Consider the following 26,464-nt stretch of genomic DNA (forward strand, 5'->3'; position numbering starts at 1 on the left):
TGTCTGTGGAGATACTGTGATGCTCTGGGGTGGGGGCAGGGGCTCATCCTGGAAGTCCTTTAGTATCAGCTTCTGTAGCTGGAGGATTATGCACCAAGTTGCATCAGTTGCTTCTTCACTGCCATCTCCCAATGCAGGCTGCCTACAACGACTTTGAACTGCCCAGTTTGCCAGGCCACCCTCTTCTTCCACCTTTCATCACCATGATGGACGTGAGTGAACTTGGGGAATCAGCCTGCTACCTCCGCCAGGGATACCAGGAGCTGATGAAGGTGCACACCGTCCCATGGGATGGTAAGTGAAGGCAGAGGGGGTGAAATACAATTATTTACAACCAAGCTCTTATGGACTCAGATCAGGAGTTGGGCCGGGTAGCCCTCCACTTAGGGTACTCTGGCTTTGACAGCTTTAGCACTGGATGTTTCCCTCAGATGCTGCTGGGGCCTTGAGGTTCAAACCCCAGAGAACATGTGTACACCGCTGTGTCTGAGCCAACCTTGGTTTGTCCCTCTGTAAAATGGGACAATACCACTTACTCCTAAAACTGCAGTCGGTGAGGACTCAGGCTGGACTGATTGGCATGTGTGCAGGCGGCCTCCACCTGTCCACAAAACCTGTGCTGGGCTTATTTTTAGTGCTTTCCCCAGAGCCAAATCCACTGTTTGTTAGGGACAGGAATAAAGACTACTATTTATGAGCTGGTTACTCATAGGCCATTAATAATAGGCAATGTGTATTAAGTGTTTATTGTGTGATAACTTTCCATGAATTCATTCAACAGCCTGAGACGGTGGGGACCAAGACCGGGGTCAGAGCCAGCTTCCAGGGTTGCACAGGGCACCATACTTAGAAAGGCCTTGTGCTTGATTTAACACTCAGCAATGTCACCTTGAATTTTTAAATAAGTTTAATGGAGGGTATATTATTTTATATTGGGGCTTTGTTATATAGATGGTCCTCACCAAGACATTTGACTAGCAAAATCATTTTTTTTGTTGTTGTTCTGTGCTAGTACTGGGGCTTGAACTTAGGGCCTCATGCTCCTGCTTGGCTTTTTTCCCCTTATAGCTGATGTTCTACCACTTGAACTCCTTCCAATTCTAGTTTTTTGTTTTTGTCCGTCGTGGAGCTTGAGCTTTGGGTCTGGGCGCTGTCCCTGAGCTCTTCAGCTCAAGGAGAGTGCTCTACCTCTTGAGCCATAGTGCCTACTTCCGGCTTTTTCTGCTTATGTGGAGCTGAGGTATCAAACCCAAGACCTCATGCATGCGAGGCAAGGACTCTACCACTGAACCACCTTCCCAGCCCTTTTTGTTTTTTCTTTTTGTTGGTCATGGGGCTTGAACTCAGGGCCTGGGTGCTATTCCTGAGCTTTATTGCTCAAGGCTACTACTCTATCACTTTGAGCCACAGCGCCACTTCCAGTTTTCTAGGGGTTAATTGGAGACAAAAGTCTGGGCTGGCTTTGAACCACCTCAGATCTCAGCCTCCTGAGTAGCTAGGATTACAGTCATAAGCCAAGTACACCTGGAGAGTCCATGTTTTTAACCACCACAAAATCTGGGCACCCTGAAGCTCTGGGGCCAGATGGCTAGGCAGGAAAAAGCACATGACACAAGAGACCCAAGGCTTCAGTAAAAAGGGGAAGGAAGAACCACCTGCTGAAGATTTAGTGTGCCTAATATTGAAAGGATGTTTTATAGCTGGGTGCTGGTGTCTCACACCTGTAATCCTAGCTACTCAGGAGGCTGAGATCTGAGGATCTTGGTTCAAAGCCAGCCCGGGCAGGAAAGTCTGTGAGACTTTTATCTCCAATGAAACACTAGAAAACCGGAAGTGGCGCTGTGGCTCAAGAGGTACAGCGCTTGCCTTCAGTTGAAGAGCGCAGGGACGGCGCCCAGGCCCAAAGTTCAAGCCCCATGACCAACAACAACAACAACAAAAAAAGGATGTTCTATGTGAGACTTGAAGAAGGCATTTGAGGGAATAGGCCCAGAGAAAAATGTGTTTTCCCTAGGCTGCAGGGCAAATATGGCTGACGCACAGCCCAGATGGTAAATCTCTTGGGATCCTTCCTGTTCACCTGGCTTCCGAAGGGTCTTCAAGATTGCCATGCCTCACCACAGTGGCTTCTGAGTCAGGCACAGCTTGAGAACTAGTTCCTCTCAAAGTTTCATCTCCACTCCCGTGGTCTTTCTGAAACTCAGGAAAGAAAAGAGTTTGGATACCTGACGAACAAGATGCCTATGTGGAGGCTGAGATCAAATCGGAGGCTACTGGGGGCAAAGTCACCGTGGAGACCAAAGACCAGAAGGTTGAGCCCCCCACCCCACCCGGAGATTAGTCCCTCTGTCGGCCCCTGGGGTGCAGCTTCAGGGGTGGTAGGAACAGCTGCCACGGGGCAGTGGGAGGAGGACAGGCAGCAAACTGCTGCCTACTGAAGTGTTATACCCCAGTGTGAGTCCTCTGGTCTCCAGACCTGCAGGATTCTAGGCTGGGGGTGTGAGGAGCCTGGAAGCACATGGGTGGGAGTGGGAGGTAAGGGCAATGGGTCCATCTCTGCCCTCGCTATGCGACACGCCCCCTTGATAGGTGCTGACAGTGCGGGAAACCGAACTGCAGCCCATGAACCCGCCCCGCTTCGACTTACTCGAGGACATGGCCATGATGACGCATCTCAACGAGGCCGCAGTGTTGCACAACCTGCGCCAGCGCTATGCTCGCTGGATGATCTACGTGAGCCGTGGGCCTGGGCGGGGCTGTGGTGGGCGGGGCGCAGCCTAGGGCAGGAGCTAAAGGTAGGACTGTAGGGGCGGGGCCATAGCTATGGGGGCGGGGCTAGAGGCTGAGCTGTAGGGGCGGGGCCATAGCTATGGGGGCGGGGCGGGAGTGAGAGATGGGCTGAAGGGGCAGAGCTAGAGAAACCCTCTAGAATATTGCAAACGTGAAGGTTAGCGACCAGAGGCATAGTTGCAGGCGTGGAGGGTGGGCGGCCAGAGTTGGAGGGAAGGTTAGGTAGGGTGGGGAAGGTGGAGAATGTGGTGGCAGGGCACAATTAGTGATCCCTGGAGGAATACTGCAGAAGTCCCAGTGCTGTGAAGAGTCTGGAAATGGGAATTTGGACCTCCCATACAAAGCTAAGAGACATCTACCAATGCTCTCTGTCTCCAGACCTATTCAGGCCTCTTCTGTGTCACCATCAACCCCTACAAATGGCTCCCAGTCTACACAGCGCCAGTGGTAGCCGCCTACAAGGGAAAGCGGCGCTCGGAGTCCCCGCCTCACATCTACGCGGTGGCGGACAACGCCTACAACGACATGCTGCGCAGTAAGGGCTGCCTGCCTTCTCACCCGCACCCCAAACCCTCCTGCCCTCACCTGCACTGCCTTTCTTTAAAGCTGGTAGATGCTCCTGCAACCATTCTGCCTTTCCAAATTAGAAGTCCCTCCTGGTCTTTCTCATTTGGGGCCCTGGGTGGAAGAGACTGCACCAGTACCATGGGTACCCCGTATGTGCCACTAGTGACTGCTCCCTCACCCAGGTTGATTTTTCTGTCCCCTCTCCTTTTCTCTAGACCGAGAAAACCAATCCATGCTGATCACGTGAGTCTGAAAGTGTGGGGGTGGGGTGGAAAATACTGGCAAGAAGGGGAAAGGACCAGTCATTTCCTACATTGAATCCAAAATGCTTAGAGCAGAACCTTCAGCTCCTTCACACCAGTGTCCCAGCTGAAGCTAAATCAGGCCTGAGCAGCATGGCCATATTTGTGTGTATGCACGCACAAACACACACGTGTGCAAACACTTGGAGCCTGGTGATTAAGAACAAGGACTTTGAAACCAGGCAGATTTAACATTTTCTCTCTTTTTTCTGATACTAGGATTTGAACTCAGTGCCTTGCAGTCCCACCCATGGCGGGCACTCTACCACTTTTTGTTGTTGTTGATGGTGGTGGTGGTGGTGGTGGTCATGGGGCTTGAACTCAGGGCCTGGGCTCTGTCCCTGAGCTCTTTTGCTCAAGGCTAGTGCTCTACCACTTAATCCACAGCTCTACTTCCAGTTTTCTGGTGGGTAATAGGAGATAAGAGCCTCCAGTTCCAGTTTTCTTTATTGGTTAAGAAATAAGAGTCTCTTGTGTTTATCTGCCTTGGAATGGTGGCCCTCAGATCTTAGCCTCCTGAGTTTCTACAATTACAAACATGAGCTACTGGGCTTATGAGTTACCTGGACCTAGTTAAAAATAAGAACTACTTACTATGTAGAATGATATGTCAGTGAATTGATACATGTGCTGGCAAATAGTAGGTACAATCACAGAACTTCTGAGGCCTATTTCCTTAGTGATGCCTGCCTTATAGGCTTTTATTAGGCATAACTGAGACAATGGAGGGAAAGTTACTTGGACTATCACCTGTTGGTAGATGAGCACTGAGCAAAGCCATGGCATCATCATGTGTATCATCTCATTGGGTTGCCTATACTGCCTTGCTTTGTAAACAACCCTTAGAGTGTTGCTTTCCCCTGGGGTTTGGATTTGGTGGTCCTGACTCTGGGAGAGAAGGAAAGAGGTATCCTGCTTGGGAGGGGGGTGATTGGGGGCTGAATTAGAGAATTTGATGAGCATTGGTGACTCATTTTTGTGTCCTCCAAGCGGAGAGTCGGGGGCCGGTAAGACCGTTAACACCAAGCGGGTCATTCAGTACTTTGCCATCGTCGCTGCCTTGGGAGACGGGCCGGGCAAGAAGGCAGTAAGACTTGCCCATTGGGCACTGATCCCCACTGCTTCTCGCTGTTGGTTTTGTTTTTTTTTTTTTAGTTGTTGTTTTTTTCTTTTCTTCTCTTTTTTCCCCCTTTTCTTTTTTCTTCTTTTTTTTTCTTTTTAAAATTTTGACTCCCCCCAGCCCTGCCTGGGCCTTCTGCTTTGGTAGGAGGCTCTGGCTTGAGCAAGGCTTGACCAGAAAAACTGTGGCCACCCCTGACACTTTGTGTTTTATATTTTGGAAGGGTTTATTTAATAGGCTGCTTTTTACTACAAAGTGGTTGTTTTTCTTGATTTTCATGCATTGAAGACTTGGTCACCTGAGGCCAATCTTACCCATAGAAACGAGTCAGAGCTGAGGATGCTGAACTTTCAAGAACAATTGTCTAGCTTGTGAGTTCTCCAAGATTTGGGGAAATTTTCTAAAAGTAGGGCCTAGGTTACTTTTGTTTGATTTTGTCAGTCATGGGGCTTGAACTCTGGGCCTAGCACTGTCCCTGAGCTCTGCAGCTCAAGGCAAGTGCTCTACCACTTGAGCCACAGTGCCACTTCCAGTTTTCTGGTGGTTTATTGGAGATAAGAGTCTCACGGACTTTCTTTACCCAGGCTGGCTTTGAACCTCAGATCTCAGCCTCCTGAGTACCTAGGATTACAGGTGTGAGCCACCGGTGCCTGGCTTATTTTTGTTTTTAAGGTACAACATTCTATTACCTAGCCCCAGGGGCAGCTGTCCAGAGTTCTGGGGTTCCCCCCACCCCGACCCCTTGTCTACCCTTAGTGGCTGCTTTTTCTTTCCAAGAGCCCAAGACCCCACTCTTGTCCTGGTCCTGTTAAGCCTTGCTTTATTTTGGGGCATTTTTCTTCTTTTCCCTGCTTTTTTTTTTCCATTTTCCCCCCTCATTTGTTTCTTGGTTTTTTATTTTTATTTCAGTTTTGCTTTTTGATTGTGGTCACTGTTGTTTTTGTTGTTTCGTTTTTGCCGTTGATTTTTTTTTATCATCTTCCTTCGTTCCCTTTCCTCCACTTTTTCCATACTCCAAAAGCTCTTTAAGGATACTAAGGTGGGTTGCTCTAGTGAGAAGAAAAGATGGCCAGAGCTGGCAGGGATATAGTTGGAAGGGCTGGAAGTAGGAAAGCACCTGGGCAGAAAAGAGTCCTGATCAGGAGTGCAGGGAGGAGGGTCAGGCAGGGAAGGTAAAGGAAAGGCTGCCATCAGGATTTGAGGATTTAAAAGCTGTATCAATCCTCTCACTTGGACCCCAAATGTGGCCAAACTGGCCAGAAAGTCCTGAACCAAAACAAGCAACAGGAATGTGCGGGGCAGGGACTCCTGCTACTGCCCTCCTCGCCTCCTTTCCCCAGCAATGTGTCTGGGAATATATTTTATAAGTCTTGAGCTCCCTGGAGGTGAGTAAATGAATGACTTACCACGGAGTCTCTAGGGGGCTTTCCTATTCTTTCTATTCATTCATTTCTTCCTCTTCTTTTCTTCCTAGACTCTTGGCATCCAGAGTAGAAAAGAGAAGGAAAGGGAAAAGATGAAGGGAAGAGAAGGCTAAGGCCAGGGAGAGGGAGTGTGGGTTCAGGTCCCAAAGTCCCTCTGTGTGGGACATAGGACAGCTAAAGGCCTGAGGGAAGTACGATGTCTGGATTCATACCCACTTCCCAGGCCATTGCACTTGCTTTGTGGCCTTGAGCAGATCATCACTTTGCACCCGGCATGTAATTATCCACTTTGGATAATAGTAGGTATACTGTATTCATTGAAAACACACCTGATTGCACACTACAAAGGATATATAAAAGGGCGATCAGTAATAAATACAATACACAGATTTATTTTTAAAAACGGGGGGGGGGCATCAGAGGGAGATTAGGACAGGGATATTCAGAGTCTCTTCCCTCCTTAGAGGATGAGGAAGGAAAGTCCTTCTGGAAGGAGGGGGCTCTGACAGGACTCTGAAGGAGAGCAGACTTCATGAGAAACTCTGAGAGCTTGAAGCACGGTGTTCTGTGGGAAACAAAGGGATGCAGGAAAGAACAGAACAGGTTGAGGGAGAGAGAGGGCTGTGACTGGAAGACCCGATCTCAGCTCCCCACCTAAAAGCCCTGGTTAGGGCCTTGCTTGCTCCCTCTTTCCAGAATCTCTCCTTCTAACAGCCCTAGGCAAGCCAAGCTGAGGGGAGGGGGGAAGGGTGGGGATGCTGCATTCCTTGTTAGTAAACACTGGGGTGTCTAACATTCACTGTCTGTCTAACTGCCATCTGTCCTTCCCACCCCCTCGCCTTGTGAGACTCCTGGTCTTTGACACTTTCTTCCTTCTCCCTCCAGCAATTTCTGGCCACAAAGACTGGGGTAAGTATGGAGCCAGTGGACCTGGGGTAGGCAACCATTCTGAGATCACAACCAGAGACCATGATCCCCCTGGCCTCCTGGTTGGTGAGTACCAGGACTGAAAGGCCCTCACCCCTGTCACCAGGGCACTCTTGAGGATCAGATCATTGAGGCCAACCCAGCCATGGAGGCTTTTGGCAATGCCAAGACGCTGAGGAATGACAACTCCTCTCGCTTTGTGAGTGGCCAAAGTGGGAGCCGGTAGCTGGAGGGTGGGCGGAGTATGGCTGTGGAAGCCTTCAAACAGCTTGGGCAGTACTGGCTGAGGCCCTTGACTGAGGGGAGCCCTTCTGCTGCAGGGCAAGTTTATCCGCATTCATTTCGGACCCTCTGGGAAGCTGGCCTCTGCGGACATTGACAGCTGTGAGTCTGGGAGAAGGGAAGGGGCAGGAGGGACAGAGGCTGGCCTGAGCCTTTCCACTTCGACTCCATACCTGTCCACTCCTTTGGATTCAGCTGGCTTTGGCATTTGTCTCCATCCCTCAGCCACTGCCCATTTTACACCACCAGGGCATTGTCCCTCCAGCCTCTGCACAGGGTCTCCCAGCCTCTGCTCGCTCTTCCTGTTAGTCTCTCTGATCCTAACTGACCATATTCTATCCCTACTTAAAGCTGGGCATGGTGGTACACATCTGTTACCCTAGCATTTGAGAGGCTGAAATAGGAGGATCATGCGTTTGGAGCCTGTAAGCATTATGCACACCTTTTGGTCCTCAGCTCCACCCAGACCTGAGCTCCTCCCAGCCCTAGAATTCCTGCCATACAACTGGCCCCTCCCTCTCTCTGCCCAGACCCAGCTGAACTCCCACTCAACTCACTTCTGGCCCAAGGCCAGCCTGGGCTACAGAGTAAGTTCAAGGCCAGCTTGTACTACATAGCAAGACCCCATCTCAAGCACACACACACATACTTTAGATCTTGTCATCTGAAGATGAGGCTCATATCCTTATTTGGCCAGATAGACTCCTTATAACTGGTCCCCTACCACACCTGGTCTTTTCTCTGCCCTCTGACAGGGCAAGCCTGCCCTTTGTCATTCCTCCATTCCCCATCCCCCCATCTAGCCACATGTCTCATTTACAGTCTCCAGCCCTTTCAGGCCACCTCCTAGAAGCTCATCCTCTCCACAGATCAGCTGCCCAGACCCCAGCTGCAGGGCTATACTTATAGACCTGACCCACCCAGGAGCCCCTACACTGGCCACTCTCCACCTTGGGATGCATGGCTCATCACGATGGATACACATAGCCTAATGTGCATCCTTGTGCATATCCCCACCCCAAGGACACTCACTGGCCAGAGAGATACCCAGAGACATACATTCCAACAGTGACAGAGTTGATAAAAACGCTACCAGCACATGCTGGCCTGAGCATGGACAGAGCACCTCGGCACATGGCCTAACCCTTTTTTATTGTGACCTTCCCATCCCTCACCTATGGCTTTGAGGAGGTGTGGGAGAGATGGCAGACTATTGTCCCTTCTATGCAGACCTCCTGGAAAAGTCACGAGTCATCTTCCAGCTGCCTGGGGAGCGTGGCTACCATGTCTACTACCAGATCCTCTCAGGGAAGAAGCCGGAGCTGCAGGGTGAGGGCCACAGATGGAGAGAAGGAGTCAAATCATAGGGCTGCCTATCAACCCAGGCCCTGGGATGGTTGGTCCCTCCCTATGTTGGGGATGTCCTACTTTCCCCAGAGCTCAGAGCCCATTGTGTTCACTCTGTCCTTTGACTTCTGATTCTTTCTGAGCTCTTTCCTCCTGTGCCTATTATTCCACTGTCCCACCAATGTTGTATAGTTTCCCACAGATACCCATGTCCCTCCTGCCACTCCGAGACTGGAGGCCCCCGGCAGCACAGAGTACCCAATGACTTAACTGTCTATACCCAACGTGCCCCTCCTTCCCTCCCTCCCTCCTTCCCTCCCTCCCCCCCCTCTCTAAGCCCCTTGGGGATAGAGTCCATCTGTCCTGTTTCCTGACATGCAGCTCAGGATCTGGGCCAGAGAGGTGGCTCTGAGCAGTGGTCAAGGGAAAAATAGATGTGGGAACTGGGGCCTTTCTCAGAAACCATAAAGAGAAGCCTTTCAAAACTTGAAAAGTAAGCCAGGCGCTGGTAGCTCATGCCTGTAATCCTAGCTAAGGAGGCTGAGATCTCAGGATCAGGGTGCAAAGCCAGCCAGGGCAGAAAAGTCTTATCTTCAGTAACTCTTATCTTCAGTAACCTACTCAGAAAAAGCAGAAAGTGGTGCTGTGGCTCAAGTGGTAGAGTGCTAGCCTTGAGCAAAAAGAAGCTCGAGAGCTGGATGCTGGTGGCTCATGCCTGTAATCCTAGCTACTCAGGAGGCTGACATCTGAGGATCCCGGTTCAAAGACATCCAGGACAGGAAAGTCTGTGAGACTCTTATCCCCAATTAACCACCAGAAAACCCGAAGTGGCGCTGTGGCTTAAGTGGTAGAGTGCTGACAGTGCCCAGGCCCAGAGTTCAAGCCCTGTGACTGACAAAAAGAACGAAGAGGAGGAAGTGGAGGAGGAGGAGGAGGAAAAAGAAGAGGAGGAGGAGCAGCAGCAGCAGGAACAGCAGAAGCAACAACTCAAGGACAGTACCCAAGCCCTGAATTCAAGCCCTAGGACTGGCAAAAAGAAAAGAAAAAGAAAAAAATTGCTAAGTTAAACAAACAAACACAAAAAACCCAGGTGTCTTTAGCTCCTGTTTCCTTCTTGGGGAGTGGGAAATGTTTCTCCTTCTTTCTAGTTCTTCCTCTGTTAACTCTGTCATGCTAAAACAAATCCTTGCTAAAACTTTAAAACAGGGCTGGCTTAGTGGTAGAGTGCTTGCCTAGCATGCAAGAAGCCCTGAGTTCAATTCCTTAGTACCACATAAACAGAAAAGGCCAGAAATAGTGCTGTGGTTCAAGAGGTAGAGTGTTAGCCTTGAGCAAAAGAAGCTTAGGGACAGTGCCTAGGCCCTGAGTTCAAGCCCCAGGACTGTCCCCACCAAAAAAGACCTTAAAAACATAAATGAATAAAAGGGACCGTGGGTGTAGCTCACGACTAGAACATTAGTTTACTATTCGAAATGCCTTAGGATCCTCCCCAACATTGAAAAAAAGAAAAAGAGATAGGAGAGAGAGAGACAGAGACAGAGATAAACACAGAAAGAAAGCAACCAGGCATACCTGTAATCCAGCCCAGGAGTTTGGGGCAGGAGTATCACACGTTTGAGGCCAGCCTGGCCACATAATGATACCTTGTTTAATTAATTAATTAGTTAATTAATTAATTTTGTCGGTCGTGAGGCCTGAACTCTGGGCCTGGGCACTGTCCTTCAGCTCTTTATCTCAAGGAAAGCATTCTACCACTAGAGCCACGGCACCACTTCCAGTTTTTTCTGCTTATGTGGTGCTGAGGGATCAAACTCCGGGCCCCATGCATGTGAGGCAAGCACTCTACCACTGAGCCAATATTCATGAACATGGAGATGGGGATTAAAAACCCAGGTTCCAGAGAAGGCCAGGGAGGGCCCTAAGACTTCCGCTGGCTGCAGCCCTAAGAACCCACCATTCAGAAATGAGAGCAGTCTGGTGAGTACAGCCTAAGCCGCCCTTTCCTGCCCCCTGTCTACAGACATGCTGCTCCTGTCTATGAACCCCTATGACTACCACTTCTGCAGCCAGGGAGTCATCACGGTGGATAACATGGATGACGGGGAGGAGCTCATTGCCACGGATGTAAGGGGCTGTGGTGGGTGTGGCTGAGCAGGGCACTGTAGCGAGGGGTGTGTGTAGTTGGTGCACTGGGCAGGGGATCGGGGAGTACTGTCAGGGGAGCAGTGCTTACCCAGATCCTGGAATGGGCCAGACTTCTCTGAACCCACCGTGTTCCCACCACCCCAGCATGCCATGGACATCTTGGGCTTCAGCATGGATGAGAAGTGTGCCTGCTATAAGATCGTTGGTGCCCTCCTGCACTTTGGCAACATGAAGTTCAAGCAGAAGCAGCGGGAGGAGCAGGCTGAGGCCGATGGCACTGAGAGTGAGGGCCCTGACCCAAGTCTGACCTGACCTTCACCTTGACCCTGATTGCCTTGACCCATTCATGATGAACAACCCTCTGAGCCACATCCTTTGACTACAGTCTTACCTGCTCTTAACTCTTCAACTCTAGGCCTTCATCATCCCAAGGCTGATAATATGCAGGCCCTTAACCTGACTCCTCCCCCTCTGCCTCTCCTAACCCCAGACTGAGGCAATAGTGCCAGCAAGTGCCCACATTGTTGCTTTCCTCCTTCCTCCTCCAACCTATGCACTGCCAGGTGCAGACAAGGCTGCCTACCTGATGGGAGTCAGCAGCGGGGAGCTTCTCAAAGGCCTTCTGCACCCCCGGGTCCGTGTGGGGAATGAGTATGTAACCAAGGGCCAAAGTGTGGAGCAGGTGAGCTGTCCCCAAAGCCCACTTGGAGGACAGCTGGGGTAGGGCTCCCTCTTTGCCAGATTCCAGCCCATCCTCCCTGCACCTGCAGGTAGTATTTGCAGTGGGGGCTCTGGCCAAGGCCACCTACGACCGGCTGTTCCGGTGGCTGGTGTCTCGGATCAACCAGACCCTGGACACAAAGCTACCTCGACAGTTCTTCATCGGGGTCCTTGACATCGCTGGGTTTGAGATCTTTGAGGTGAGAATGGCCCACAACCCCAGCTTCTGTCGGTCGGAGGCAGAGGACACCTCAGGTGGGAGGGGACAGGCCAGCTTAGTGCATCCTGCTTCTCTGTGGGCCTCCCTGTCCCCATCTGCCAGCAGTCTGCTGAGCGTGCGTCACCCTCTTGTAGTTTAACAGCTTTGAGCAGCTGTGCATCAATTTCACCAACGAGAAATTGCAGCAATTCTTCAACCAGCACATGTTCGTGCTGGAGCAGGAGGAGTATAAGCGTGAAGGCATAGACTGGGTCTTCATTGACTTTGGCCTTGACCTGCAGCCCTGCATTGATCTCATTGAGAAGGTAGGGCCTGAAGCTAGGGTAGTGTGTGTGTGTGTGTGTGTGTGTGTGTGTGCACACGCACACACGCGTCATGTCAGCGTCTAAGTGTGTGGCTGTACATTGAAGTAAGCATGAGTGTATGTGTGTGACTATGTGTGTGCACACATGTGAGTGGGAGTTGTGTGTATGCAGGGACTAGGTGTTTGGGCTGGAATGTTGGAGGATAGGTGTGAGCAGTAAGAGCATGAGGTATAGGTGGGAGGACTGAAGTCAGCCCATGGTTCTGTGCAGTCAGCCAGGCCAAGGCAGCCACTGCTTCCCTAGGTCTTCAGAACCACTTAGGCCTCCATGTTTATTTGATTGTGAAACATGACCTATATCTCCCCATTGTACAGAAGAGGGAAGGAGAAAATGACAAAATTGGAAAAGACGTTTTCTCTACTCCTCCACCATAGCCTGTATCTTGGGCCTTGAGTTGATTTACATGCTTTGCCCCAGGCATGCGTTTTCTCCATGGGCACAGCCGCAGTTGGCATCTCGCTTCTCCACTTAGCAAACATTTGTGTATGAGCCATGGATGCTGGAGAGGAGAGAGGAGGCAACAGATGCCACTTGCATGTGTATATATCATAGAAGCAAGAGAACAAGTCAATGGTGCGAATTGCACAGAAGGCAGTAGGAAGTCAGGCCACAGCATCTTTCTTAGAAGGTGGGCTCCTAGGAGTGAGTTTGGTCCTTGACCCTTTGGTGAAATGGCCAGAGTTAGGGATCTGGGGGATGGAGGTCCAGCATAGCCAGGATGGGCTGACTCTTCATGCTGTTCTCTGTCCACAGCCATTGGGCATCCTGTCCATCTTGGAGGAGGAGTGTATGTTTCCTAAAGCCTCAGATGCGAGCTTCCGGGCCAAGCTCTATGACAATCACTCAGGGAAGTCACCCAATTTCCAGCAGCCGCGGCCTGACAAGAAGCGCAAGTACCAGGCCCACTTTGAGGTGGTCCACTATGCAGGTGTGGTAGGTATCTGTTGGAACCCCAACCTTGACCACTCTCATCTCTCCCTCCTAGGGGTCCCCACCCTAGTTTATTACCCATCTCACTTCTGTAGGTGCCTTACAGCATTGTGGGCTGGCTGGAGAAAAACAAGGATCCTTTGAATGAGACAGTGGTCCCCATCTTCCAAAAGTCCCAAAACAGACTCTTGGCCACTCTCTATGAGAACTATGCAGGCTCTTGTTCCTGTGAGTACCTGGGGACAAACTCTCCATTTCCAAAAGGGCTCACACAGTGGCCTTCTCTGGATTGAGGGGGGTTCTGTGTCTCCACTAGCTGAGCCCCCCAAATCTGGGGTAAAAGAGAAGCGTAAGAAGGCAGCATCATTCCAGACAGTGTCCCAGCTACACAAGGTAAGGCCCAGCATGGGCCCCCACCCCGCTCTGGGGAGGGCTTTTACTCCTCCAGCCTCCTCCTCCTCCTCCTCCTCCTCCTCCACTTCCTGCCATACTGCACCCTGGGCAGGAGGCGGTTAAGACTTGCAGTGATGTTTAACTGCTCTCCACGTGACGTGAACATCACAGCAAGTCTGTGCTGCCTCCTGTCCCCACACTGCTGGGGCAGGGCTGGGGGAGGGGGAGGGAGCCACGGGGCCTCTGAGGGATGGGATCCGGTGACGGGAGTGGAGACTTCGGTGAGGATGATGGGAGAGGGCAGAATATCACCAGGAGCAGGAGTGTAAGAACTGAGGCTACTTAGGCCCCGTGCCCAGTCCTCACTGGCTGGATCTCCTGCAGCATCCAATTCTGGTTCTCTGCCCGTCCTGTTCCTTTTCCCTGCTCTCCGGATTTCTAGGAGAACCTCAACAAGCTGATGACCAACCTGCGGGCCACACAGCCCCACTTTGTCCGTTGTATTGTCCCCAATGAGAACAAGACCCCAGGTAGTGGCCCCAGGGCTGGTTGGGGGTGGAGAGTGGGTAACAGGGGAGACCAGAAAGTGAGTGTCTGGGACCCAAAGGTATGTTCTTAGACCTCTAACCTTGTCCTCTAACCCCTACTATGCCCAGGGGTCATGGATGCCTTCTTGGTGCTACACCAGCTCCGCTGCAATGGGGTCCTGGAGGGGATCCGGATCTGCCGCCAAGGATTCCCCAACAGGCTGCTCTATGCTGACTTCAGGCAGCGGTGGGTAGCTAGCTCCTGCCCCGCCTGGCTCTTCCAGCTGTGCCTTCAGCCACCCTCCCTGCCCTTAGCAGGGAGGTCTGGGGACGGGAGGGGGATATGTTAGAGTGGCAGGACAGATGGAGGTTCTATTTGCTGAGCAGGAGGAAGGGGGCAGTGAGGGGTGGGAAGACATGCCCATGAGAGATGTGGAAGCTCTAACCTGGGAGAGAAGTCAGTGAATATAGAAGATGGGAGTCTCCCACATCTGTATTCTGGATATAGAGTAAGAAAGGGCCAGGTTTGGGTGGCTCATGCCTATAATTTTAGTTACTCCGGAGGGTGAGATCTGAGGATCATGGTTTGAAGCCAGCCCAGGCAGTAAACTCTGTGAGGCTCTTCTCTCTAACAAACTACCCTCTCCCCTCCAAATAAGCCAGAAGTGGAAGTGAGGCTCAAGTGGTAGTGCACTAGCTTTGAGCAGAAAAGCTTAGGGACAGCACCCAGGCCCTGATTTTAAGCCCTATGACTGGCACAAAAAAGGAAAGAAGGAGAGAGAGAAAGAGAAAGAAAGAAAGAAAAAAGGAAAGGAAGGAAGGAAAGAAGGAAGGAAGGAAAGGCCAGGAGGGTGGGAAAGTCATGGTTATGTCCCAGGTTATGGGCCTGAGCAAATGGGGAATTAGGAATAGATTTACTGCATTACAAGGCAGAGTGGTTAGATTTGGTCAGACCAGGCAGTGATTGGAGCTCTGTTTTGAGTTTGTCAAGTTGGAAATGACTCCAGCAGACATTCTAGATAAGAGAGTTGGATTTATTATTCTGGAGTTCAGGCAAAAAGGGTGTAGGCTTGAAAATAGAGTGGAAATCACATGACTGGACTTCATATAGTAGTCTGCGTGACACGAGCACCCTGTCAATGCCATCAGCTCCCTTTCCCTTTCCCCTGATAGGCTTGATTTTCTTTTTTCAGATTTTAAGTGTCTGTGATTTCATCCCCTTCTAGAGTTAACTGTGGTCCACAATGTTCTTCCTACATGGATTTCTATACAAATACTGTATCTGCGGCCATGTGCACACACGGTTTTTGAGTTTGATTTTCATTTTCAGTCTTAGGACTGTTCCTTACTCACAGGCATAAGTCTGTATTATTATCCCTTTGTTTGGCTGTTAAACACCCTGTAGTTCAGTGACCCATGGGCTTTGTTCAATGGAGCCCCTCTAGAACACCTAGAAACCCCACGTTGAGGCTGGGAATGTGGCTTAGTGGTACAGTGCTTGCCTAGTATGCATGAAACCCTAAGTTCAATTCCTCAGTACCACATAAACAGAAAAAGCCAGACGTGGTGCTGTTGGTTCAACTCAGGGACAGTGCCCAGGCCCTGAGTTCAAGTCCCAGGAATGGCTAAAAAAAAAAAAAAGAAAAAAGAAAGAAACCCGAAGTTGAAGGATCCAGGGATAAGACTGCCCCTTGGGGAACTTGTGACAGGCAAGGCACGAGCCAAGGTGCAACCAAGAAGTACCTCATCCTGGAGGGGTGCCATCACCTACGGGAAGCCCTGGTCTCCGTGTGGCCAGATCCCACTAGCTCCCTGGACAGGTCCCCAGTGAAGGACCTGTCCTATTTCTGGGCTTTCCCTTCAGGGTGGCAGAGCCATCCTCATTCCATTGCCCATTCACATGTATACATGCCCACTGAGACACATGCACTAGAAATTATTGCTCTTTTTTTCTGGGGGGGGGGTCTGGTTGTGGCCTGAAATCTGGGCCTGGGTGCTGTCCCTCAGCTCTTCAGCTCAAGGCTAGCACTCTACCACTTGAGCCACAGCGCCACTTCCGGCTTTTTTCTTATGTGGTCTGAGGAATCGAACCCAGGGCCTCAAGCATGCAAGGCAAGTGCTCTACCACTGAGCCACCTTCCCAGCCCTATTGCTCTTTTTTTTTGCGGGGGGGGGGTCCGGTCGTGGGGCCTGAACTCTGGGCCTGGGTGCTATCCCTCAGCTCTTCAGCTCAAGGCTAGCGCTCTACCACTTGAGCCACAGTGCCACTTCCGGCTTTTTTCTTTTTGCTTATGTGGTGCTGAGGAATGGAACCCAGGGCCTCAGGCATGCAAGGCAAGTGCTCTACCACTGAGCCACCTTCCCAGCCCCCTATTGCTCTTTTTAAAAATATAATTTTCTCCTAAATGTTTCAATTTGTGGTATAGTATAGCAACTTTTATCTATTTTGTCTTGTATTTATTTATTTATTTTTGGGTCCGGTCGTGGGGCCTGAACTCTGGGCCTGGGTGCTGTCCCTCAGCTCTTCAGCTCAAGGCTAGCACTCTACCACTTGAGCCACAGTGCCACTTCTGGCTTTTTTTTTCCTGCTTATGGGGTTCTGAGGAATCGAACCCAGGGCCTCAAGCATGCAAGGCAAGTGCTCTACCACTGAGCCACCTTCCCAGCCCCTATTTTGTCTTTTAAAAAAGTTATAGGGCAAGGCACAGTGGCTCATGTCTGTATTCCCAACTACTTGGAAGGTGGAGATTGGGAAGGTACAGTTTGAGGTTAGGCCAGGAAAAAAGTTAGTTATACTCCAATCTCAACCAATTAGCTGGGCATGGAGACACATGCCCATGATTCCAGCAAAATATTAGGGGAACATGGTTTGAAGCTAGTCCCAGGCAAAAACACAAAGACCATACCTGAAAAATAACATTAAAAAAAAAAAAAGACTTGGGCATGGCTGGGGTGGTAGAACAGCTACCTAGCAAGTACAAGGCCATGAGTTGAAACCCCAGTACAACCCCCACCCCTCAAGAAAAAAGAAAAAGAAAAGAATTATAGAACTAGCATATGCTTTTTGTAAAACTATATCTTCTTTAAAAACTTACTGAATACATGTAAACATACCATGGGGTTTTCTCCCCCCCCTTTTGGGGGTACTACTGAGGTTTTGAACTCAAGCTTGCTTTGTAGGTACTCTACCACTTGAATCATGTCCCAGCTCTTTTTTATTTTCCTGGTAGGGTCTCTTGGTTTTTCCCCAGAGTTGGCCTCAGACTGCAATCTTCCTGCTGATGACCTCCCATGTGGCTGGGGTCGCAGGTGACTACCACACCTAGCTTATTGGATGAGATGAGGTCTTGCTAACTTAACTTTTTTTGCGCTGCTCTGGAACTGAAATCCTATCCTATTTTCACCTTGCTGGGTAGCATAATCACCATGCCTTGCCTTCTGCTTTTTGAGACAAGGTTTTACTGTATAGCTCAGATTGGCCTCGATTCATTGCGTCACCTTCCACATGGAGTAGTGTTTGTCACTCAGGAGCCTCTGCCCTGCCAGGAGTGATCCTCTGTTTCCCCAGCAGCCTCTTCTTGGCATTCCATTCTCAGAGGCCTATGCCTATCTCCTCACCATCTGTTTCCGGTTCCCCTAGGTACCGCATCCTGAACCCCAGTGCCATCCCAGACGATACCTTCATGGACAGCAGGAAGGCCACCGAAAAGCTCCTGGGCTCCCTGGACATTGATCATACCCAGTATCAGTTTGGGCACACCAAGGTGGGTCACATTAGAGTTATGGCTGATCCTGGGTATGGGTGTCACTCTGGGCAGGAGTCATACCTGGCTGTACCCTCCACCATTGGCTCCACAGGTGTTCTTCAAGGCTGGGCTTCTAGGAGTCCTGGAGGAGCTCCGGGATCAGCGCCTGGCCAAGGTGCTGACACTGCTGCAGGCACGGAGCCGAGGCCATCTCATGCGCCTTGAGTACCAGCGCATGCTGGGAGGCAGGTGGGTATGGGGTGAAGGTGGCATTGTGGCTACTGTTCCTTGGCCCACAGGCTTTCCAAGCCCTGTCAGGCTTCCCTTTGGTCAAGTCGTCCCTCAGGTGGGGGTGAGATGCTGTGTGTGTCATGTAAGTGCACCCATTATGCTGCTTCAGGCCATGTCAGAATTGTAGACTGGAAAGGTAAGGATGGCATCCAGGGTTTTCCAGGCCCTGCACCAGATACTTGATTTGCATATCAACACGAGAGGCAGTCCTCAGCAGAGCGAGGCCTGAGTCAGAGATCTAGGAACAGCATGAACATGAACTCTGACCCCAGGGCCGAGTGGATTAACCACTGGGTCTTGATACTTGGGGCTCCTGAGCCCTGCCCTGGAGTTGCGAACCCTTAGTCTTCCCTCTTAGAAGTACGGGCACATGCTCAGTGGGGAACCTCTGGGCTCACCTCAAGGGGGAAGCACGAGACCTGTCACACAACTGCCCCTTCCCAGGGATGCCCTGTACACCATCCAGTGGAACATCCGGGCCTTCAATGCCGTCAAGAATTGGTCATGGATGAAGCTTTTCTTCAAGATGAAGCCACTGCTGCGCTCGGCTCAGGCAGAGGAGGAGCTGGCAGCCCTGCGGGCAGAGCTGCGGGGACTGCGGGGGGCACTGGCTGCAGCCGAGGCCAAGCGCCAGGAGCTGGAGGAGACGCACGTCAGCGTCACCCAGGAGAAGAATGACCTGGCCCTACAGCTGCAGGCTGTGAGTGGGATGAGGGCGAGGGCTCCCCTTGGTGACTTGGTTTTCCCTGGCTGAGACTGCAGCCAGGGAGGCCCTGGGCTTTAGCTGAGTCTGTCCTCCTGCTCTGAGACACCCCAAGACAGGCTTGCAGGCTCTTGTCTACCCCCGCCCCCCAACATCTTGCTACGTCTCCTTTTCTTGTTGTTCCTGAGGGAGACCCTTGCTCCCCTCTCTGGTGAGGGGGGCTGCAGGAACTCAGGTAGCAGGAACAGAGTAAAAACCAGAGGGCAACAGCCAAAGGTTCAGAAACTCCCCAGCTCCACAGAGCAAATTGTTCCTCCTCCAGCACAGATTTTGAGTATCACCTGTGTGATGGCCCCAGGCTCATGCTAACTCCCTGGGGGTCAACAGAAACAGCCCTGAGGTCCTAAGGCTCATCCACTAGTACAGGAGGAGGTTATGCAGCCAGGCTGTGAGCAAGTACAGGGAAAAGAATGCCTGGCCCCTCTCAAGATGGCATCTGGGAGCTGCTTTGTGGTGTGTGAGTTTCTGCCTGGCAGCACTGCCACCAAGCCCAGCGCACTTCTCTCCTAGAGCCATTCTCTTGGCCTCCTTCTGGGTTGTCCTCGGCTTGTTGTAAGGTTATCCTCTGGATGGCAGCAGTCTGGTCCTCTGCTTCTCTCCCCATGAATCCTCCAGGGCCAAGAACAGGTCAAGACATCGGTCCCTAGTGCCCAGCCAAGTGTGGTCACCAAAGCATTGCTTGGACAGGCAGTTCCTTCTCTGGGGATGGAACTGCTGTCTCTCAGTTGGCTCTTCTTTGACTGGCCTCACCCCATGTCCCCTCCAGGAGCAGGACAACTTGGCAGATGCTGAGGAACGCTGCCACTTGCTGATCAAGTCCAAGGTGCAGCTCGAAGCCAAGGTGAAGGAGTTGAATGAGCGGCTGGAGGACGAGGAGGAGGTAAACGCAGACCTGGCCGCCCGCCGGCGCAAGTTGGAAGATGAGTGCACAGAGCTTAAGAAGGACATAGATGACCTGGAGCTGACACTGGCCAAGGCTGAGAAAGAGAAGCAAGCCACGGAGAACAAGGTGTGGGCAGGCTTTCAGTGGGGAATGGATCGTTGAGATCTCACAGCTGAGGTTCCCCTCCAGCCTCTAGCAGACTTCTGCAGTGTAGCCCGGGATGTGTCCCTGCCTCCTCATAGGAGGCTAGCAGCACACACCACATTCAGGTGGCAGAGGAACGATGCCCTTGATGGGCTTTGTACACAGAAGGTGCTCATCAAATGCTGGCGATTAGCATCTGTCCAGGCTTGCAGGACAGGGTAGTTCTTCATTCTCCAAATGGCCTGTCACTAGGTCCTTGTGATGTGCTCAGAGTACGGGAAGGGCAAAAGTGAGCTACTTATTCATGTTCTCACAGGCGCATGGACTAGGCCAGGACTCAAAACCAGCGGCTGACATCCACTGGTCTCTTACTCTGGTCCAGGCACTGGGTTCGTCTCTGAATTGGGAGCGGTGGAGGCTCACACTGTGTCCCCTAGCTGGAAGGGTGGTGGATGCTCAGACGAGAGTGTGATGGAGGGATGTGCTGTGGTAACCCGGGTCCAGGTGAAGAACCTGACGGAAGAGATGGCCACACTGGATGAGTCGGTGGCACGGCTGGCCAAGGAGAAGAAGGTGTTACAGGAGGCCCACCAACAGGTCCTGGGTGACTTACAGGCGGAGGAGGACCGAGTGGGTGCTCTGGCCAAGGCCAAGCTCCGGCTGGAGCAGCAGGTGGAGGACGTGAGTTGAGGCCTTTCAGGGGGTGTGGAAGCGGGAGACAAAAGGGGGCTGGCCTGAGGCTGAGGCCCGCTCTGCTCCGCAGCTGGAGTGCTCCCTGGAGCAGGAGAAGAAGCTGCGCATGGACACAGAGCGGGCCAAGCGCAAGCTGGAGGGTGACCTGAAGCTGACGCAGGAGGCAGTGACAGACACCACCCAGGACAAGCAGCAGCTGGAGGAGAAGCTCAAGAAGTAGGTGTGGGGTGTGGGGTGGCAGGACCTCTGGAGACTTCCTGGGCCCTCCTTCCCTTCCCCCTCCTTCCCTTCCGGCTTCAGTGGTGGTCCAGCGGGGGTGGGCACTGGGAGGTGGGAGTCACTAGGGCAAGAGTACCGTCTGCTTTGCCTGGACTTGCACCGAGCGCAGCAATCCCACAGCAGCGTGTGCCGAGGCGTGAGTCACATTGGGGGCCCTGAGCAGGTAGATGGTAGAGATGAGTTAGAGCTCATCCCAGCCTTGTGCTTCCAGAAAGGACTCGGAGCTGAGTCAGCTGAACCTGCGAGTAGAAGATGAGCAGCTCCTGGGCGTCCAGCTGCAGAAGAAGATCAAGGAGCTGCAGGTCTGTGGGGGTGTGGGTAGGCTAGGCTCAGGCCAGAGGCCTGATGCTCAGAGCTGACCCTCTCCTCCCTGCCTTCCCTTCACCTAGGCCCGGGTGGAGGAGCTGGAGGAGGAGCTGGAGGCTGAGCGGGCAGCCCGGGCCCGGGTAGAAAAGCAGCGGGCAGAGGCAGCCCGGGAGCTGGAGGAGCTGAGTGAGAGGCTGGAGGAGGCGGGCGGTGCGTCGGCCGGCCAGCGCGAGGGCTGCCGCAAGCGGGAGGCTGAGCTGGGCCGTCTGCGCCGGGAGCTGGAGGAGGCAGCTCTGCGGCACGAGGCCACAGTGGCTGCTCTACGGCGCAAGCAGGCCGACGGCGCTGCAGAGCTGGGGGAGCAGGTGGACAGCCTGCAGCGGATACGGCAGAAGCTGGAAAAGGAAAAGAGTGAGCTGCGCATGGAGGTGGACGATCTGGGTGCCAGTGTGGAGAATCTGGCCCGAGGGAAGGTATCTGACTGTACGCCAACCCCAAACTGTCTGACCTCTGGCTACCTCATGCCAGTACAGACCCCGCAGCAGCATTGTCCCTGTACTGATTGTTGGTGCCATTCACCTGGCATCTAACCTTTAGCTTGGACTCTTAACCCGATTCCCTGAGTCATTTTGACTCAGCACGCTTTCTAGCCTTTGTCCCTTAGTCCTGTGCCTTGTCCTGAATCTATCACCAATCTATCACTCTGACCTCTGACTCCTGACTCAGGTGATCCCAGATTTAGTATCCTAACCCTCACTTGAGTTGACCCTGAGACAGGCTCAATCACTTCTGATGCACTCCAGTTGAACTAGAAGCCCAACAGTAGACTCCCTAGCCCTGAATCTGAAACTCTGATCTTTGAATCCTGAGCTCTGTCTAGCTTTCTAGTTCCTAATCCCAGGTTCTAGTCTCTGTCTTACCCCTTGACTCTGGACCCCAGGCTAGTGCAGAGAAGCTGTGCCGGGCCTATGAGGATCAGCTAAGCGAGGCCAAGATCAAGGTGGAGGAGCTGCAGCGGCAGTTGGCAGATGCGAGCACCCAGCGGGGGCGGCTGCAGACAGAGAATGGTGAAGCCAGGGCTCAGCTGGGCCACACTCGGTGGGGCCAAGATGCTGCCTCTCACCAGCCTGACCTGCCTGCTGGCCTCTTCATTTGCAGGGGAGCTGGGCCGCCTGCTAGAGGAGAAGGAATCTCAGATCAGCCAGCTGAGTCGTGGGAAGGCCTCGGCAGCCCAGAGCCTAGAGGAACTGCGAAGGCAGTTAGAGGAGGAGAATAAGGTGGGCTAGCAACAGTGACTGTGGGCAGGTGGACACTGCAGCCATTGGTTTGGACTGAGGCTGAGGTCACTGATGTCCCTACAGGCCAAGAATGCACTGGCTCACGCTGTGCAAGCTTTGCGGCATGACTGTGACCTCTTGCGGGAACAGCATGAGGAGGAGGCTGAGGCCCAGGCTGAGCTGCAGCGATTGCTATCCAAGGCCAATGCTGAGGTGGCCCAATGGAGGACCAAGTATGAGGCAGATGCCATCCAGAGGACCGAGGAGCTGGAGGAGGCCAAGTGAGTGGCAGCTAGTCAGGCCAGTTCCATGACAGGCTTATACCTGTGCCTGTGGGTGGGGGGGGTGAGGGTTGAAGCTGGAGTCTTTCTGCTGGCCCTGCTCCCTACACGGTCCATACTCTATCCACTCAGAAAGAAGCTGGCCCTGAGGCTGCAAGAGGCCGAGGAAGGTGTAGAGGCTGCGAACGCTAAGTGCTCATCACTAGAGAAGGCCAAGCTTCGACTGCAGACCGAATCAGAGGATGTGACTCTGGAGCTGGAGCGGGCGACCTCAGCGGCTGCTGCATTGGACAAGAAGCAGCGACACCTGGAGCGGGCCCTTGAGGAGCGGCGGCGACAGGAGGAGGAGATGCAGCGGGAGCTGGAGGCGGCACAGAGGGAGGCCCGGGGCCTGGGCACGGAGCTCTTCCGGCTGCGGCACAGCCATGAGGAGGCTCTGGAGGCCTTGGAGACACTCAAGCGGGAGAACAAGAACCTGCAGGGTAAGGCCTGGGGCCGGAAGCACCGTAGAGTCACACTTAAGGGTAAAAAATAGTGACTTGGAGGCTGGAAATGTGGCGGAGTGGCAGAGTGTTTGCCTAGTATGCAAGGAGCCCCGAGTTCGATTCCTCAGTACCACGTAAACTAAACAAGCCGGAAATGGCACTGTGATCCAAGTGGTAGAGCACTAGCCTTGAGCAAAATAAGTTCAGGGACTGAACAAAGTTCAGGACAAAATAAGTTCAGTGCTCAGGCCCTGAGTTCAAGCCCCAGGACTGGCCAAAAAAAAAATAAGTGACTTGGAGGGGAAAAGCGAAGGGGTAACATTGTCTGTAAAAAGAATTGTACTCATCACCTGAGTGACAAAGTGGTCAGACCTCTGTACAGCACTGTCGTAAGAACAGTAAAATTGTATTTTTTAAAAAGTGACTTGGTCAGGGCACAGGCTGGGAGGGTGACTCCTGCGCACCCTCCCTGTCCACTCTACAGAGGAGATCAGTGATCTCACGGACCAGGTCAGCCTCAGTGGGAAGAGCATCCAGGAACTGGAAAAAGCCAAGAAGGCACTGGAAGTGGAGAAGAGTGAGCTCCAGGCTGCACTGGAGGAAGCCGAGGTCAGGGCTGGCTGCAGGGCTGGGTGGGTACTGACTCAAGGCCCCCTGATACCCTGACCTCCACTGGGTACCGCTGCTGTCTGTCCTCAGGGAGCCCTGGAGCTAGAGGAGACAAAGACACTGCGGATTCAGCTGGAGTTGTCCCAGGTCAAGGCGGAAGTGGACCGGAAGCTGGCAGAGAAGGACGAGGAGTGCACTAATCTGAGGTCTGCGGAAGACAGCATTGCTAGGCTCATGGTGGCACACTGGCATAGACTAGTGTGGCCTGCCACATGGCTTTCTCAGGTGGATGTCCCTATTCCAGAGGAAAATTTCCACAAGGGAGGCTAAAGTATGCCCCAAATCACACAGTGGGATGGAGAGAGCAGCCAAGCCGTCTCTGTCTCTGGACCTCTCTCTTCTTGGTGAACTTGCTCAGAAGAGCACCAGGTAGCCACAGGTGCTTTAACATGGGAAAGGATGACTCGGCTGTTGCCCAAATGGGCTCCTGTCTCTAGTGGGCAATTGGAATAGCACAGGCGGTGCCCATGCCGTTCGTTCCTCACTGGCTGAGCCCTCCATTCTGCCCTCTCATAGGCGCAACCACCAGCGGGCAGTGGAGTCCCTGCAGGCCTCCCTGGATGCGGAGACGCGGGCCCGCAATGAGGCACTGCGGCTCAAGAAGAAGATGGAGGGCGACCTCAATGACCTGGAGCTACAGCTGGGCCATGCCACTCGCCAGGCCATGGAGGCACAGGCAGCCACAAGGTTGCTGCAGGCCCAGCTCAAGGAGGAGCAGGCAGGGCGTGATGAAGAGCAGCGGCTGGCTGCCGAGCTCCGTGAACAGGCGCAGGCCCTGGAGCGCAGGGCTGCACTGCTGGCTGCAGAGCTGGAAGAGCTTCGTGCGACCTTGGAACAGGGCGAGCGCAGCCGGCGGCTGGCAGAGCAGGAGCTGCTGGAGGCCACAGAGCGCCTCAACCTCCTGCATTCACAGGTGGGCTGTGCAGGTGGGGTGTCCACAAGGACGGGGGCGGAGGCCTGATGCCAACTCAATCTCTGCTTTCCTGCAGAACACGGGCCTCATGAACCAGAAAAAGAAGCTGGAGGTGGACTTGGCCCAACTGAGTGGGGAGGTGGAAGAAGCTGCTCAGGAGAGGCGGGAGGCCGAGGAGAAGGCCAAAAAGGCTATCACTGATGTGAGGCTGGACCAGAGCATGTGTGTGTACAGAGCCAACAAAGGGATTTTTCCCTGGGCATTGTCTTCTCTTGACCGTGCTACTTCCCCCCACAGGCAGCCATGATGGCAGAGGAGCTGAAGAAGGAGCAGGACACAAGTGCACACTTGGAACGGATGAAGAAGACCCTGGAACAGACAGCGCGGGAGCTGCAGGCACGCCTTGAGGAGGCGGAACAGGCTGCTGTTCGGGGTGGAAAGAAGCAGGTGCAGAAGCTGGAGGCCAAGGTGTGTGTGGCCCCGCAGCCCTTCCCTAGCAGGGTGGCAGGCTTGGGCAGCAGGCTCACCCTCGGCTGTCTCCAGGTACGGGAGCTGGAGGCTGAGCTTGACTCAGAGCAGAAGAAGCATGCGGAGGCCCTCAAGGGTGTGCGCAAACATGAGCGCCGGGTCAAGGAGCTGGCGTACCAGGTGGGTGATGAGCCCCACTCCTGGGGGCAGTGGGAGGAGCGGTGCTGGAGCTGGCTGGAGCCAGGCCTTGTGTTCCCTTTCCTTGCCCAGGCTGAGGAGGACAGGAAGAACCTGGCTCGCATGCAGGACCTGGTGGACAAGCTGCAGAGCAAGGTCAAGAGCTACAAGCGTCAGTTTGAGGAGGCGGTGAGCACGAGCTGGGTACCCAGGACTACTCAAGCTGCTGGGGTCAAACACTGTGAACCATGACCATAGGCCTGGTGGCCAGTGGAGGCATGAATAGGCTGCCCTAAAAGGGGGCAGCTACATCTTCTCAACTCAGTGATGCCCCTGCCCCAGCAGGAAGAGAAATCCCCAAGAGCTTGGAAGAGATGAGCTGTTTGTGACCCATTGTGCTTGCTGTACCCTAGCCAGGTTGGCACAAAGGCACTTTCCAAAGGAGTTTCCACTTCTGTTTTCTTGCTGTGTGGTCTAGGGAAGGGAGAGGCTAGTGGTGAGAAGTAGAGGACCAGGAAAAGCCAGCTGTCTTCTGGGGCTGGGACTAGAGTGACTATTTCAGTTGCCAAAGGTGCACCAAGGCCATGTGTGTGCCCTCCCCCTGACCTCAGGAGCAGCAAGCCAGCACCAACCTGGCCAAGTACCGCAAGGCCCAGCACGAGTTGGATGATGCAGAGGAGCGGGCAGACATGGCAGAGACTCAAGCCAATAAGCTGCGGGCACGGACCCGGGATGCCCTAGGCCCCAAGGTGAGGAATTGAGGGAAGTGCCCCTGGAAGCTGTGTGTTGTAGGGGCCCAGGCGGCACGGCTCACTCAGGCTGCCCTTGCCTCATAGCATAAGGAGTGACGGACAGGCTGAGACTCGTCCTCCTGCACTCTGACATGGACATCCAGGGCGATCCTGCCACCTCTTCGTCCCTGCTGCCACTCTGCTCTCCCCAAGCCTTGAGTACCCTGAATAAACATGACATCTGCAGCAACAGCTGGTGTTTCTCTTATTCCTTGGGGTTCTCCAGGGAGAGTAGAACA

General features: G+C 53.1%; 1 protein-coding gene across 1 annotated transcript; it reads left to right on the forward strand.

Annotated features, from left to right (window-relative positions):
• The first annotated feature begins 143 nt into the window (after positions 1-143).
• On the forward strand, positions 144-26,394 carry Myh7b (myosin, heavy chain 7B, cardiac muscle, beta). The gene is made up of 41 exons (XM_013011001.1): positions 144-294; positions 2,205-2,311; positions 2,590-2,733; positions 3,169-3,325; positions 3,573-3,600; positions 4,650-4,746; positions 7,089-7,112; positions 7,237-7,329; positions 7,451-7,514; positions 8,643-8,741; positions 10,780-10,883; positions 11,049-11,187; positions 11,468-11,586; positions 11,675-11,824; positions 11,979-12,149; positions 12,963-13,142; positions 13,235-13,367; positions 13,456-13,532; positions 13,975-14,062; positions 14,189-14,306; positions 17,700-17,823; positions 17,918-18,054; positions 18,541-18,796; positions 19,626-19,868; positions 20,391-20,567; positions 20,650-20,795; positions 21,070-21,160; positions 21,248-21,637; positions 22,105-22,231; positions 22,323-22,441; positions 22,526-22,722; positions 22,855-23,204; positions 23,692-23,816; positions 23,907-24,022; positions 24,393-24,789; positions 24,866-24,991; positions 25,087-25,257; positions 25,333-25,437; positions 25,528-25,623; positions 26,046-26,183; positions 26,271-26,394. The coding sequence occupies exons 1-41, from the start codon at positions 204-206 to the stop codon at positions 26,280-26,282; spliced, it is 5,826 nt and encodes a 1,941-aa protein (XP_012866455.1). The 5' UTR covers positions 144-203; the 3' UTR covers positions 26,283-26,394.
• The last annotated feature ends 70 nt before the right edge of the window (positions 26,395-26,464 follow it).

This window comes from Dipodomys ordii, unplaced genomic scaffold (assembly GCF_000151885.1).
Source record: "Dipodomys ordii isolate 6190 unplaced genomic scaffold, Dord_2.0 Scaffold13, whole genome shotgun sequence".
Taxonomy (NCBI): Eukaryota; Metazoa; Chordata; class Mammalia; order Rodentia; family Heteromyidae; genus Dipodomys; species Dipodomys ordii.

Excerpts from the sequence above, each read along its gene's own strand:
- Myh7b (XM_013011001.1), top strand. The coding sequence starts at position 204 with ATGATGGACGTGAGTGAACTTGGGGAATCAGCCTGCTACCTCCGCCAG. Across the intron at positions 2,734-3,168 it reads ATGCTCGCTGGATGATCTAC|ACCTATTCAGGCCTCTTCTG; the intron begins GTGAGCCGTGGG and ends CTCTGTCTCCAG. Across the intron at positions 7,330-7,450 it reads ATGACAACTCCTCTCGCTTT|GGCAAGTTTATCCGCATTCA; the intron begins GTGAGTGGCCAA and ends CTTCTGCTGCAG.